This window comes from Schistocerca serialis, chromosome 10 (genome assembly GCF_023864345.2).
Source record: "Schistocerca serialis cubense isolate TAMUIC-IGC-003099 chromosome 10, iqSchSeri2.2, whole genome shotgun sequence".
Lineage (NCBI taxonomy): Eukaryota > Metazoa > Arthropoda > Insecta > Orthoptera > Acrididae > Schistocerca > Schistocerca serialis.
In genome coordinates, this window is record NC_064647.1 from 109,548,464 (window position 1) to 109,563,681 (window position 15,218).

General features: G+C 39.2%; 1 protein-coding gene across 3 annotated transcripts in view; it reads left to right on the forward strand.

Annotated features, from left to right (window-relative positions):
• Nucleotides 1-15,218, forward strand: part of LOC126424875 (uncharacterized) — a 137,771-nt gene that overhangs the window by 58,342 nt on the left and 64,211 nt on the right. For 2 of the 3 annotated variants that reach the window (XM_050087702.1, XM_050087703.1), the window contains one exon: nucleotides 8,119-8,219. The exons of the other annotated variant lie outside the window; for it this stretch is intronic. In XM_050087702.1, coding sequence (XP_049943659.1) covers nucleotides 8,119-8,219 — 101 coding nt within the window. The remainder of the gene's footprint in view (nucleotides 1-8,118; nucleotides 8,220-15,218) is intronic. 3 annotated transcript variants of the gene reach the window in all.

Sequence of the window (15,218 nt, forward strand, 5' to 3'; positions counted from 1 at the left end):
GCAGTTGAATGGAATGGACAATGTCTTGAAAGGAGGATACCAGATGAACATAAAAAGAAAGCAAAACGAGGATAATGGAATGTAGTGTAATTAAATTGGATGATGTTGAGGGAATTAGATTAGAAAATGACACACTTAGAGTAGTCAGTGAGTTTTGCTGTTTGGGGAACAAAGTAACTGATGGTTGTCGAAGTAGGGAGAATATAAAATATAGACTGTCAATGGCAAAAAAAGCATTTCTCAACAAGAGAAATTTGCCAACAACGAGTATAGATGTCAGTGTCAGGAAGTCTTTTCTAAATGTATTTGTATGGAGTGTAGTCATGTATGGAAGGGAAATATGGACAATAAATAGTTTGGACAAGAAGAGAATAGAAGCTTTCGAAATGTGGTGCTACAGAAGAAAGCTGAAGATTAGATGGATAGATCACGTAACTACTGAAGAGGTACTGAATAAAATTGGGGAGAAGAGGAATTTGTGGCACAACTTGACAAGAAGGCCGGATCAGTTGGTAGGACATGTTCTGAGGCATCAAGGGATCACCAGTTTAGTATTGGAGGGCAGCGTGGAAGCTAAAAATCGTAGAGGGAGACCAAGAGATGAATACACTAAACAGATTCAGAAGGATGTAAGTTGCAGTAAGTACTGGGAGATGAAGAAGATCGCGCAGATAGAGTAGCATGAAGACAACAACAACAACAACAACAACAGTATGTAAATTTGTATGCATCTGCAGCATATTAAATTTGAAATCAGTTGTGTTTTTATTTCTTTATCATCTAATTTGTACAGTTACTATAAAAAGTGAAAGTAGAGTATGAATAGCGAGAGGGAAAGGGGGAGGGATGCTGTGTAATGGAATCAGATTCTGGCTGGAGTCACTATTTTAGCTTGTAACTTGGCACAATATTCTATGGTGCTGTTTCAAAGAATGGAGTAATATTGATGGGTCTTAACTAAATTCATCTCATTGCGGATCTACGGACAAAGGATCTATGATGACGAATGGTTTAAATATCAGATAGCTAGTACCTTAAACCATATCACCCTTCAATCTGTTGTCTGATTGCCATCTCTGACCTACGCTCTCTTGTATTCGCAGAGTTCCTTTGCAGGTGTTGTGGTGTGTTTCTGTATGACATAAGCTGTGAAATTCTTGCAAAGTCAGCACTTACTTACATTATTCACAATTTCACAAAAATTTCTGTGTATTAACGCTTTTTCCCGTCCCGCCAGTGACATATTTGTTGTGTGCATGTTGCTGCCTTTTCTTTTCTATGGGATAAATACTTAAATTCCATTCATCTTAGCATCACATGCTTCCTGCCATAATTTGCTGTCTATTGACTGTCTTACCTTAAATGAAATTTTGCTTGTGCATTGTGTCACCTATTCCATCTGCTCTGTCTGTGTTCTCCTCCTAATCTACAGTAATTTTAATTTTGTTAGCAGCAAGTTTACACTGTCAGGTAAGAGTGCAAATTAATTTAACTTGTGTTGCTATACTTAGTCAGCTTCCTACTTCCACCAGGTATGTTCAGTATTACCATGTGATACCTGTTACATTCTTCAAAGTTTTTGTGTTACTTGTTAAATAATTGTTGTACAGTTTTGCATGCGTTTAATATCAGAGTTCACCAGTGTTAGAGTGAAATATGTGCCATGTGGAAAGTTTAAACTGTCATTGCTGTTTGTTTCTGTGAGGCAAACAACAATTCAAATCTGCAAAACTTTGGTTATATTTGACAAATTTAAAATTCTGTCCCAGACCTTGCTTCGAACCTGGATACTTCCTGCACTTATTTCTTAATGTTAACAGGTTGGTAGGGGTGAGAGCAATATATGCCCCAGACAGACAGTCGCGGGGAGGTAAGCGGAGAAGGATATGAGTTATCATTCACTGCACCATAAACAAACAGCATAACACAGCATTCAGTTAAGGGGTACAACAGTGTTCTGCATGTATTGTTGTTACATCACAAAGGTTAGTGGTGGTCTGATGCCAAAGGGTAAGGATCTGTAGTCTTCAGACTTATACCAGTTCAGAACCAAGGAGCCAAGTGTTAAAGAAAATATGCACAGAAGTACTTCTACCAGTTGCATGATCAGATGAAACCACACAGACTAACTCTGCATTGCAAGATGTTGTTGACTTTTGGCTATTGGCAATGTATATGAGAGTCGAGGGGCATGAAAGGGAAGCAGTGGTTGGGAAGGGAGTGAGACAGGGTTGTAGCCTCTTCCTGATGTTATTCAATCTCTATATTGAGCAAGCAGTAAAGGAAACAAAAGAAAAATTTGGAGTAGGTATTAAAATCCATGGAGAAGAAATAAAAACTTTGAGGTTCGCCGATGACATTGTAATTCTGTCAGAGACAGCAAAGGACTTGGAAGAGCAGTTGAACGGAATGGATGGTGTCTTGAAGGGAGGATATAAGATGAACATCAACAAAAGCAAAACGAGGATAATGGAATGTAGTCGAGTTAAGTCGGGTGATGCTGAGGGTATTAAATTAGGAAATGAGACACTTAAAGTGATGGACGAAGTAGAGAGGATATAAAATGTAGACTGGCAATGGCAAGGAAAGCGTTTCTGAAGAAGAGAAATTTGTTAACATCGAGTATAGATTTAAGTGTCAGGAAGTTATTTCTGAAAGTATTTGTATGGAGTGTAGCCATGTATGGAAGTGAAACATGGACGGTAAATAGTTTAGACAAGAAGAGAATAGAAGCTTTTGAAATGTGGTGCTACAGAAGAATACTGAAGATTAGATGGGTAGATCACATAACTAATGATGAAGTATTGAATAGGATTGGGGAGAAGAGAAGTTTGTGGCACAACTTGACCAGAAGAAGGGATCGGTTGGTAGGACATGTTCTGAGGCATCAAGGGATCACCAATTTAGTATTGGAGGGCAGCGTGGAGGGTAAAAATCATAGGGGGAGACCAAGAGATGAATACACTAAGCAGATTCAGAAGGATGTAGGTTGCAGTAGGTACTGGGAGATGAAGAAGCTTGCACAGGATAGAGTAGCATGGAGAGCTGCATCAAACCAGTCTCAGGACTGAAGACCACAACAACAACAACAACAATGAGTATTTTATACTTGTGTGTTTGGGGTGAGAGTTATGGATTTGCTGCTCTATGGTTTGCTATCAACAAACTAGTGCACTTTTCTGCTTATCTCAATTCTTTTGTTCCTTTGGTTACCCTTCTCAAATTTGTTCCCTGTCAGACTCAAAACAGTGGTTTTTATATCCACATACATGCTGTACAAGAGACTGTACGCTGCATGGCAGTGTGTCCTTTGTGCTAATGATACATTGCTGACAGCTCATGAGCCAGTTGTGTGTGTGTGTGTGTGTGTGTGTGTGTGTGTGTTTTGCTTGCAGGTGGCTCACTTTGAGCCAGCTGCTGTCAGTTTCAGCTGCTGTACGACACTTAGTGTCAGTGGGGATAATACTGCTGCATTTTTGCAAGTGTTTTGCACACTGGTGCGCAGTGTGGCCCACAGAATACACAGATGAGGCTCGTTAATCCAGTTTTTCCCCTAAGCCGTTAATGAGCCACTCCACTCACGACCTTGTCAGTACAACAGTCCCTCCAAAAGAAATGCAGGCGTTTCTTTTAATCCACTTTGCTTTTTATACCTTTGATGTTTTGACACTGAGTTGATAAATTCTTGAGAGATTAGTTGTCATTTTACTTTGTTATCTCAATCCTTTTCAACTGCTTTATGCCACCATGGAACTAAAGCTTGTATACGTGCACGGTGGGGTGAGAAAAACTGATGGGTTAAAAAGTGCTAATAGTATTTTAGTTCAGAATAACCAGTATTTTCTGGTATATCTTTAGTCTCTGCTATAATAGGTGTTTGATATTGTTTACTAATAACCTGGTAAAAAATACTGAACTATCAATTAGCCATGGCAACCGTGCTGATTTTTTTTTTCGTTCTTAAACAACTATTTTTTTAAGAACAAGTCATTTTTATTGGTAAAATTTGCACTGCTTTGGAATATTCTGCTTTTATAGAAAATGGGAAAAGTGAACAGTGCTGTTTTGATTAAAATGCCAACAGAAACGAGCAACAGACATATGACATAAGGATTGGCACAGCATTACTGCCCCAAACTGTACCTTTTACCCTTGTGGTGTGGCGTATTGTATGGTATGTGTGTCTATATGGTAGTTTCACGCTGTTGTCGTCGAGTGCTAGGTATCAGTGAAGTAAAGTGCTCCATTTGCTTTAAAAGATTAGAAACGGGAGGAGCCACAACAAACGTGCCAAATAATGTCAGGAGGAACTTTTAACTTAACACTTCATTCATAGTTTACATGGAAAATGGAGAGTAGTTGACCTGTCGCCTGTGTCTACGTATTATGCCTTTCTCTGCTTCTAGCTTTTGAAATGGACAGATTAACATGAGAAATAGTTTTTCAAGCTCAGTTTTCACCTTTTAGCACTGACCATTCATAATGCTCAAAAAGTGGTATGATCCTCGATTACAACATGATTTTGAGCAGAGTTTCAAAAAATTAGAATCAATAGAAGAATACTGTAATTTTTTTAAATCAACCACTTACCACTTTTCGAGAAAGGCAGCAAACAATGGACAGGCTAAGTTTTCTTTTATTTGCCTATTTCATTACAGGAAATAATAAGAATTAAAAAACAAGAATCAGTTATTTTGGAAACCATTTGTTTTGAGCGGTTTCAACACTCAGGTTAAACTGGCATTGAAAAAAAGAAAATAAAAAAGGTTTAACTGAAAATTGATAGCTTCGGTGATAGCTGCCATCCCTGCTTCACAAGTGAGTCCTTGTTTCGAATCTCATTCTACAAAGCCCTTCTCTACCAAAGAGGTGGTATTCAGACAGTGCTAGACCAGGGCTGTAGGGCAGACATTTCAGTTTTGTCCACCTGAGTTTTCTGATCTTGGTGCTCGTTTCTTCAGTGACCTGTTTAAAAAACATTTTTGAACTTAATCTGTGTCTATAAATTACACACACTCACTTCTCCTAGCCCACTCAGACTGACAGTACATTCGTCAGCAAAAATTAGATTGTGAATATGGTGTGTGTTGTCAGGAGTCCGTGCAGTGCTTAGTGTGTTGCTATACGTGACATGATTATCGGCGTGCCCATTTCACCAGATAACTAACAGTACTGGCATTAACAGTAGTCATCGTTTTACACCTTCTTTGGTCACTTTTTCATGTTAGTTACACTCATTCTCACAGTGCAGGAACACTAGAACAGCACTTTGCTTCAGATGAACATCATTTGCAGCGGCCATCCTGATGGAGTTCAAATTGTGGAAACAGGTCGAATTAAATTTGAAAGCGTATGGGAAGAATGTATCTGGGACCTCCACGAATAGCAACTATGTAGAATGGAAGTTCTATTTCTGAAAAAAGAAGTTATGCAGTTCTTTTGGAGTGATGCTCTGATATATTCACGGCTCTGATTTATTCACTTGCAAGTTTTGTTCTAATCCATTCATGGATGGAGTGTCCACCCCCGGTAGCTGAGTGGTCAGCACAACAGAATGTCAGCCGTAAGGGCTAGGGTTAGATTCCTGGCTGGGTCGGAGATTTTCTCTGCTCAGGGACTGGCTGTTGTGTTGTCCTAATCATCATCGTTTCGTCCCCATCGATGTGCAAGTCGCCAAAGTGGCGTCAAATTGAAAGACTTGCACCCGGCAAACAGTCTACCCAACAAGAGGCCCTAGTCACACAACATTTACATGGATGGAGTGAGGTAATAATGACTGTCTACGTGCTAGAGTATTTTCATAAACACTGTAATTAATTTGATACTCAAATGGCCTCTGTGGAATATGAATTATGAGAGGAATGAAAGTAATCATTTATTGTATGGTTGGGGCATTGAGTAGTTGTTAAGCACATAAACAAGATCTGCATTGTTGGCAAGTTGTTGGCTAAGTATGGGACAATGTAGTCATGGGTGTGGTGTGTAGCTCCCCACTACCATTCTGTTGAAATGGCTGTGAAAAATGTATAACCTAAATGTGTAACAACTACTTCTATTTTGAACTCACATTCTGTAAATTGGCCAACAGGACTTCATAGGGACAACATTCTTCCACTGACTCCTATTTAAGTTTGGCACTTTCAGTGCAGTCTCAGTAGGTCAGGCTTCAGAATTGGCCAATCAGTTCGAAACTAGTCATCAAAATGTGTGTACTGCAACTAAGACAGATTTTTAATAAATACTTCTTTAAATAAAAGGGTTGCTGTCCTACATGTCTTTCACACATTTGAAAAAATAGTATAATATGGGAAGGCAAAAAAAAAAAAAAAATTTACTCGCCAAGTAGCGCGGGAGAAATGCATATAAAAGATACGAAAGTGTGTGAGCTTTGAGAGCCAGTGACTCCTCATCCTGACAAATGGGTTGAAGGGACTGGTGACGTTTAGGATACGGGGAGAGGTATGGAAAATTTGCTCAGAACCCAGGGCCAGGACAGTGTGAAAAAGTCTTCATGTTGAGACATTACCCAAGGATGACAGCTACTTGCAACACACATGTGGGTGGCTTCATAGAATGTTTTGTTAAGGCATTGGCCAATATGCTGTCGATGTATGTTGCTGTCCCATGGAAAGATTGGAATACCATACTGCCCAATGTGACATTCGCAAGTAACATAGTGAAACAAGAAAATGCATGTTCACACCATTCTTTGTGTTCCAAGGACGGAAATCAAGATTACAAATGATACGCTCTTCCTGCTTCCACTGGACGATACTCAGGATGACTAGTTGAAACATCTCATCACTAGGACAAAAGAAGAGACAGCTGGCTCACATTTGATCTCTGGATGCACAGGAGGAGCACTGAGAGCATCATAATGTCAAGCATAGGCCAGTGAGATACAGCCTGGGAGACTTGCTAGGGACTTTTACTGCTGTATTCAAAATAGGACTTGCACCATAGTGTATCATTTGTTGCTCATTGGATGTCACATACAAAGCTGAGGATTATGGCCCTTCATCAAGTAGAAAAAACCGCAGACACATTGTTTATAACCTGCGTATGAAGCCGTACTACAGTCCTCAAATGCAGGTTGATGATGGAGGCGAAGTGTAGTGGTACACTCGCAATTGATTACTCTGTGCAATGATTATCTTTGTCAGAATCTCTCTTTGATTTATGTGTATTCTCTGTTTTGTTATTATTCTGTTGTTTGATTCTCAGTATAAATGATGTCTCGTGAATTACAGGATAGTTTCAAATGTTGTTGTAGAGTGAATTTATTAAATCGGCAACACTGCATCAATTGTGTTGTACATCTCTTGCACCCTTGTCACTAGGGCTTCTTTTTCATAGAAATTAAAGACCCGCTTGGCAATCACAAATCATCAATGGGAGGAAGCTACCTTTGATGTCCATTAAAATGGAGAGGATGTGACAACAAGATCAGAACATGATTATCTGCCAGCACTGCCATATGGAAGACCATTGACAAGACCTAGATCAAGAGCACTGTCTTTACTCAGTACTGATGAGAACTTGTGAACAAGCGGGTTGTCATGTTTTGAGGAGAGGGAGCAATGCTGTTATCCGTGCTGCAAGCGATGAGGCATGGCAGTTAGTGTCAGTTTCTGGCATGCTGCAGGTTGCCAGTCCAAACCCAATCGCCAGTTATTTGTTATTTAGTACTTATCACTTACAGGCATTTCTTAAAACTTATTGCGGTTTTTATGTTTTCATATTTTTCAGTAATCAGTGTTTTTATAAATAGCAGCACTCTGTTCAAGAGTTGAGTTCTGTTCTGTCTGTACATTGGTGTTTTTAATGTACATGATTTCAGTGCTAAATCTTGTAATTAATTAAAAACCCTGCTTTCAGGTTTGGACTCAGTTGTGGTTAAGATATTACGGAATTAAATGGCGTTTGTACTAATTTTCTACATAAATATCAAATACATTATGATATCACTGCCATGATATATGCGTTATTTCACCTTATTTTGCATTCATAAGTTTCAGTTTGTTTTATTTGTTCATATATGTACACTATTTGCATCCTAAACGGACACGTAGATACTTGTATACTAGCTTGTTCAGGACTAGTTATTTTGATGTGCAGGAGTTGTGCCTGGCAAGACCCGAAGAGTGGGGAAGGCACCACAGGAGGTTCGAAGCTGTCAGGCAGTGGTAATCTGGTCTTGAGTGGAAAAGACAATAAAGGTAACATAAATGTTCAAACGAGTCATGATTCTCTAACAGCCTGGTATATGGGTGCTAGGTGGTGGTAGATGTTGTCTATTTAACTGTTGTCTTGTGTGTAGTTAAAAACTCTTGTGTGTGAAACTGTTACTTTTGTGCGCTATCGTTTAGTTGTATGACGTCCCATTGTGAAATAGTAATTTTTTGACATTTACTTAGCAAGTTTGCTCACCGGTAAAACACTGGACATGCATTTGGGATGGCGGCAGTTCAGATTCCTTCCCAGCTATTCAGATTTAGGTTTTCTGTGGTTTCCCTAGATTACGTGAGGCAAATGCTGGAATGGTTCCTTGGAAATATGGTATTCTTCTTCCTTTCATTCGTGTTCCATCCTCTGAGCTTGGTCTCTCTCTTAGAGAGACAGAACATAAACTCTTCCCCACTGTTTCTTTCAGTGTTCAATGTAACACATGTGAGATATTATCTGACGTGAATGACAGAAAGCAGTGTGTATAAGTTCCACGTCAATCGCACAATAATGGGCACTCAAAATTTGACAGTCTGTCATGGTGTGCTACAGGGTTCAGAGGCAGTGTTTCCGGAACACAGGAGTGTGTTGCAATAATTGCATCTGGTCTTCATTCTGGAAAATCTTGTAGAGACCTCTTCAAAAACTGGTCATTTTGACAATTAAAATGGTAAATAGCATGAATATAATGCTGTGAGCAAGAACAGCCTCCACAGAGATTTGAAGCAAACATTAGTGCAGAAAGGAATCAGATAGGAGTCTGTATGTGTCCAACAACCTACCAGAACACATTATATGCCTTGTAGGTCATATATTGGTGGAGTTTAAGACTGAAGTAAAGGACTTGCTAATGGCCAACTCCTTCTACTCCATTGAAGAGCATCTTCACAGTAACACTTAATTTGTATGTTTTATGTTAGTTTATAATTAGAATTTGCAGTGTAATACAGTAAAGTCATTTCAATGTATTGCCCTTAAATTAAATGTATATCTCCAATTTCTTTCCACATCCAAGCAATTACTCACTGTGGGGTCCACAGAATTGGCCTAATCTAATCTAATAAGATTTGGGGTGAATGCCAAGGAGAAAATAGCCTTTCCTCATTAGCGAGCAAGTGTGTCTGTTTCTGGAGCTATAACTATAAACACTTCAGAATATCTTTCTTTCATTAAACAGAAACTTTACTAATTGATTAAATTCACCAAAACAGAATACTTGCATGCGTTTTTATTTTTGTTTTGTTTTTTAAATGAGTAGCCTTTTGCGTTGTGGTTCTACCCACCTTCAAGGGATAAGACTGGCTACAAATACCTACAGAATCAGACATGTAGCCAGCCTTTGTGCAAGGCTGTTGAACTCCCACTAGCATTTCAGCGGCAACTCCACATGGTGCAACAAATGTACTGGTTACTGTTGAGTCACAGGTATTCTATCTACCTTTACAGGAATACTATGCAATTTTCACTTGAAGTGCCTGGCAGGTGAATCATCAGACCACATTCATACTATTTCTCTACTGTTCCACTTTTGAACAGCATTTGGGAAGAACAAGCAGTTTAATCTTTCTGTATGAGCTCTGATTTATGTTATTACAATGATCATTGCTCCCTATGTAGGTGGGCCACAAGGTGTTTTCATTCTTCGAGAAGAAAAATGGAGACTAAAATCTTGTGAAAAGATCTCATTGCTATGAAAAATCCACATGTTCTAATGATTGCCACCCCAACTTACCATTTTGCTTTAATGATTGCCACCCCAACTTATCATTTTGTTTTAATGATTGCCACCCTAAATTGCATGTTATATCCATGACACACACACACACTCCCCGATTTTGCCAGCTGTTGAACTTTCTCAGTGTTGTTCGTCAATCCTATCCGTTAAGGATCCCATACCGCACAGCAATACTGTAGCAAGAATGGACGAGAAGTGTAGATACTGTCTGTAATAGCTCTGTTGGATCTTGTAATTGACCTGTCGATAAAAAAGTCTTCAGTTTACCTTTCCCCCAACATTATTGATGTGGTCGTTACAATTTAAGTTGATTATTGTCTCTAGGTATTTGACAGCCTTTAGATTTGTATATTTCATCATGTAACCGAAATAAGAGAGATTCCTTTTAGTTCTCACGTGTATGATCTCTCACTTTTCATTTTGTAGAATAAATTGCCACTTTTTGTGCAATACAGATATTTTGTCAGAATCGTTTTACAATTGGTTTTGATCTTCTGAGATTTTATTAGATGGTAAATGACAGCATCATTCGGAAACAATCAGAGAGGGCTGCTCAGATTGTCTTCTAAATCACATATGTAGATTAGGAACAGTAGAGAACCTATAATGCTTCTGGGAATGCCAGATATCACTTCTGTTTTACTTAATGACTCTCAGTTACTACGAGCTATGACTTCTCCGACAGGAAAGCACAAATCCAGTCGCTTAGCTGAGACAACACTCCATAGGCACATTAGAAGTCACTCGTGGAATGGTCTCAGAACCCTTCTGGAAATTTATAAATATGGAATCCATTTGAGGTCCCCTGTCAACAACAGCCCACTACTTCATGAGAATAAAGAGAGAGTTGTATTTCAAAAGAAAGATATTTTCTGAATCCATGCTGACTGTGTCATCAGGTACTTTTCTCAGAGGTAATTTATAATGTGTGAACAAAGTATATGTCCCAAAACCCTATTGCAGTTATATCGGTATGTAATTCAGCGGTTTACTCACATTTCCTTTCTTGGATCCTAGCGTGCAGTTTTCTCTGTCTTCTGGTAGGGATCTTTTGTTGAGCTAATGGTTGTACATGACTATTAAGTATGGAGCTATCATACCACTATATTCTGAAAGAAATCAAACTGGTGTACGGTCTGGACTGCAAGACTTGCCTTTATTAACTGATTTGAGTTGCTTCATTACACAGAGGATGTGTACTTTTAAGTTACTATGTTGGGCAACTTGTCTAGCGTCTAGACCTTTAAATTCTATTTGTAAATTATTAATGAACAAGGCTTTTTGGTATCCACTCAGATGCTGGCATACTAACAGTTGTTGTGAAGAAGATTCAAGCCCTTATGTTTGGAGATGACTGCAGCTGTTTACTTATTGAGGCTATCAATTTACATGACGCGCTGCTCGCTTTGTTGCACAGCAGGCCACATAAAGACATGTTGCAGAATGCCATAACACCGTAATAATAGCTGATAAAGTTAAAAAAATAGTAAAATATTTATAAATTAAAAAGATTTTCAACAGTAACAATAAAATAAAAGCCTGTGGAAAAACAGAAAAGTGAATTGATAAAATAAAAAGGGAAAAAGGAGGAGTAAAAGATAGATGGCAAAAAAGTGAAAGAAATTTGTAAATGAAATAAATGCACAGAGGTATTCCAAATAGAACGTATAAATAAGCTGTCACCAGTTCACAAATTAATTCTAAACTTATTCTACTACCAACCAGTTTGCACCGACCTCGATAATGCTAGGCACAGCACTCTCTATACTGTTTGCCTGGGTTTTCTATTTTGTAAATGAAATCCAACAATTTTGTGGAAGTTGATAGAAGGTCTTCACCTGAAAAGAGTTCTCACATGTTTTAATTTGATACACACACGAACAAAAAAAAAGTACCTGCACCTATCTGCACAAACAATAAGTGATCAACAAGCTCAAGTAACAAACAGTAAACCGAAATATAAAAGGAAATCGGAAAATATTTATGGTCTAATAATGGACAATCTGGGATGGAATACCAATTACAATATGAATAACAGGACACACACACACACACACACACACACACACACACACACACACACACACACACACACACACACACCTCTACCTGCGCGCGTGGCCACTTTATCTCAGAACTATATAACCTCATTGGTGCAAGTAGTGATCGCGGTTGGGATAGATAGTGGTATTATAGAAGAGGTTTGAAGTTAAACATGCTGTGTTGTATGGCGTGCTGCTTGGTAACTTGTACCATCTGGTTTCTTCCATACAACATATCCTTCATTTCTGTTAACCCTTTCCCCAGGTCTTAACCTTCACTATAGTCTGATTAAAATTACTTGGTAGTTGACACTTCACATATTGCAGATGGTTCCCACCAGTCAGAGCGCTCAGCGTCACACCCAAACAGTTTGTTGTTGCCAAACTGCCACAATAATCGGTCAGTTCATTTACAGCTCCTTGTCCGCCATCCTTACTTGTGTTTGGATATTGAATCGTGCGCCTCGCACTTTTATTTTGTATTTCGTCGTACGTGGTAACCACACCACAAACAACATGCGCACATACCAATGCTAATGAAATACACGTATTTGATACACAGCACTAAGTAAACACTACTGGATATTGAGCACAATATGCAATTCAGAAATCGGTTTACGTTAGATAAGCTTCTTATGATATAGCACAAAACAGAGTTTTTGAAGGCTGCAATTCGTCATTGCAACTGGATGATCACAGTCAAAAATATAACAAAATATCGTATTATTGTTCTTCAGCACAAAGGTTAGCACATTATCATGCCGTGCTGAAGATCACCGCTTTGGATTTCGTCAAATGTCACAAATGCTTTTTATTTCTAAATCTAATCGAAAGTGCTTGACTATCATTTGTATCCAGTTAATTGGTTTATGTGTAATTTTTATTTCTAATTCTTTGTCACATCACTTTCATGATCGTGCTGAATTTATTTGCCATTGTTTTTCTACGTATCATTCTTTTTTCATCTGGAATCTGCCTGTGTCATCTATGATCTGGCACCAAGTGACAACAAGGAATGCTCACCATTTGGTAATGCATCTACATCTACGTGATTACTCTGCTATTCACAATAAAGTGCCTGGCAGAGGGTTCCGTGAACCACCTTCAAGCTGTCTCTCTACTGTTCCACTCTTGAACGGCACATGGGAAAAATGAGAACTTAAATTTTTCTGCGCGAGCCCTGATTTCTCTTATTTTATTGTGATGATAATTTCTCCTTATGTAGCTGGGTGGCAACAGAATGTTTTCGCAATCGGAGGAGAAAACTGGTGGTTTAAATTTCATGAGAAGATCCTATTGCAACGAAAAAGCCTTTGTTTTAATGATTGCCACTCCGGTTCACTTATCATGTCTGTGACACTATCTCCCCTATTTCGCGATAATACAAAATGAGCTGTCCTCCTTTGTACTTTTTTGATGTCATCCGTCCGTCCCACCTGATGCGGATCCCACACCACACAGCAATACTCCAGAATAGGGTGGACAAGCGTGGTGTAAGCAGTCTCTTTAGTAGACTTGTTGCACCTTGTAAGTGTTCTGCCAATGAATCGCAGTCTTTGGTTTGCTCTACCCACAATATTATTTGTGTGATTGTTCCAATTTAGGTTGTTTGTATTTGTGTGACTTGTCGCGTAATTTCTTTTAGTACTCGTGTGAATAACTTCACACTTTTCTTTATTCAGGGTCAATTTACACTTTTCCCACCATACAGATATCTTATCTAAATCATTTTGCAAGTCGTTTTGATCATCCGATGACTTTACAAGATGCTAAATGACAGCATCATCTGCAAACAATGTAAGAGGGCTACTCAGATTGTCTCCTTTGTCATTAATACAGATCAGGAACAATAGAGGGCCTATAGCACTTCCTTGGGGAACGCCAGGAAGCTCGTTTAGCCAGTGAGAGGATAGTTTCAGGTAACCAGTGATAGCAAGAAATTACAATTTGCTTTTAGCGCTGGAACTGAACTTTTTCTGTCTTGAGTTTGATCTAGCAGATTAGCTTTGATCGCCATGAACAGAATGATCACAATTTCAGTTCTGCTGCAGATTGGCCACCACTGCTTTCTCAGAACATTAGTCATCATAGAGTTCTGGTTAGCTTAAGGTACAAGTTTAAATTCAGGGCTACAAATGTGTCTCCTGTTGCACTTCCACATCCATACTCCGCAAGCCACCTGACGGTGCGTGGCGGAGGGTACCTTGAGTACCTCTATCGGTTCTCCCTTCTATTCCAGTCTCGTATTGTTTGTGGAAAGAAAGATTGTCGGTATGCCTCTGTGTGGCTGTAATCTCTCTGATTTTATCCTCATGGTCTCTTTGCGAGATATAAGTAGGAGGGAGCAATATACTGCTTGACTCTTCGCTGAAGGTATGTTCTCGAAACTTCAACAAAAGCCCGTACCGAGCTACTGAGCGTCTCTCCTGCAGAGTCTTCCACTGGAGTTTATCTATCGTCTCCGTAACGCTTTTGCTATTACTAAATGGTCCTGTAACGAAGCGTACTGCTCTCTGTTGGATCCTCTCTATCCCTTCTATCAACCCTATCTGGTACAGATCCCACACTGCTGAGCAGTATTCAAGCAGCGGGCGAACAAGCTTACTGTAACCTACTTCCTTTGTTTTCAGATTGCATTTCCTTAGGACTCTTCCAATGAATCTCAGTCTGGCATCTGTTTTACTGACGATCAACTTTATATGATCATTCATTTTAAATCTCTCCTAATGCCTACTCCCAGATACTTTATGGAATTAACTACTTCCAATGGCTGACCTGCTATATTGTAGCTAAATGATAAGGGATCTTTCTTTCTATGTATTAACAGCACATTACACTTTTCTACTTTGCGGTTCAATTGCCATTCCCTGCGCCATGCGTTAATTCGCTGCAGATCCTCCTGCATTTCAGTACAATTTTCCATTGTTACAACCTCTCGATACACCGCAGCATCATCTGCAAAATGCCTCAATGAACTTCCAATGTCATCGACAAGGTCATTTATGTATATTGTGAATAGCAACGGTCCTAGGACACTCCCGTGTGGCACACCTGAAATCATTCGTATGTCGGAAGACTTCTCTCCATTGAGAATGACACGCTGTGTTCTGTTATCTAGGAACTCTTCAATCCAATCACACAATTGGTCTGATAGTCCATATGCTCTTACTTTGTTCATCAAACGACTGTGGGGAACTGTATCGAACGCCTTCAGT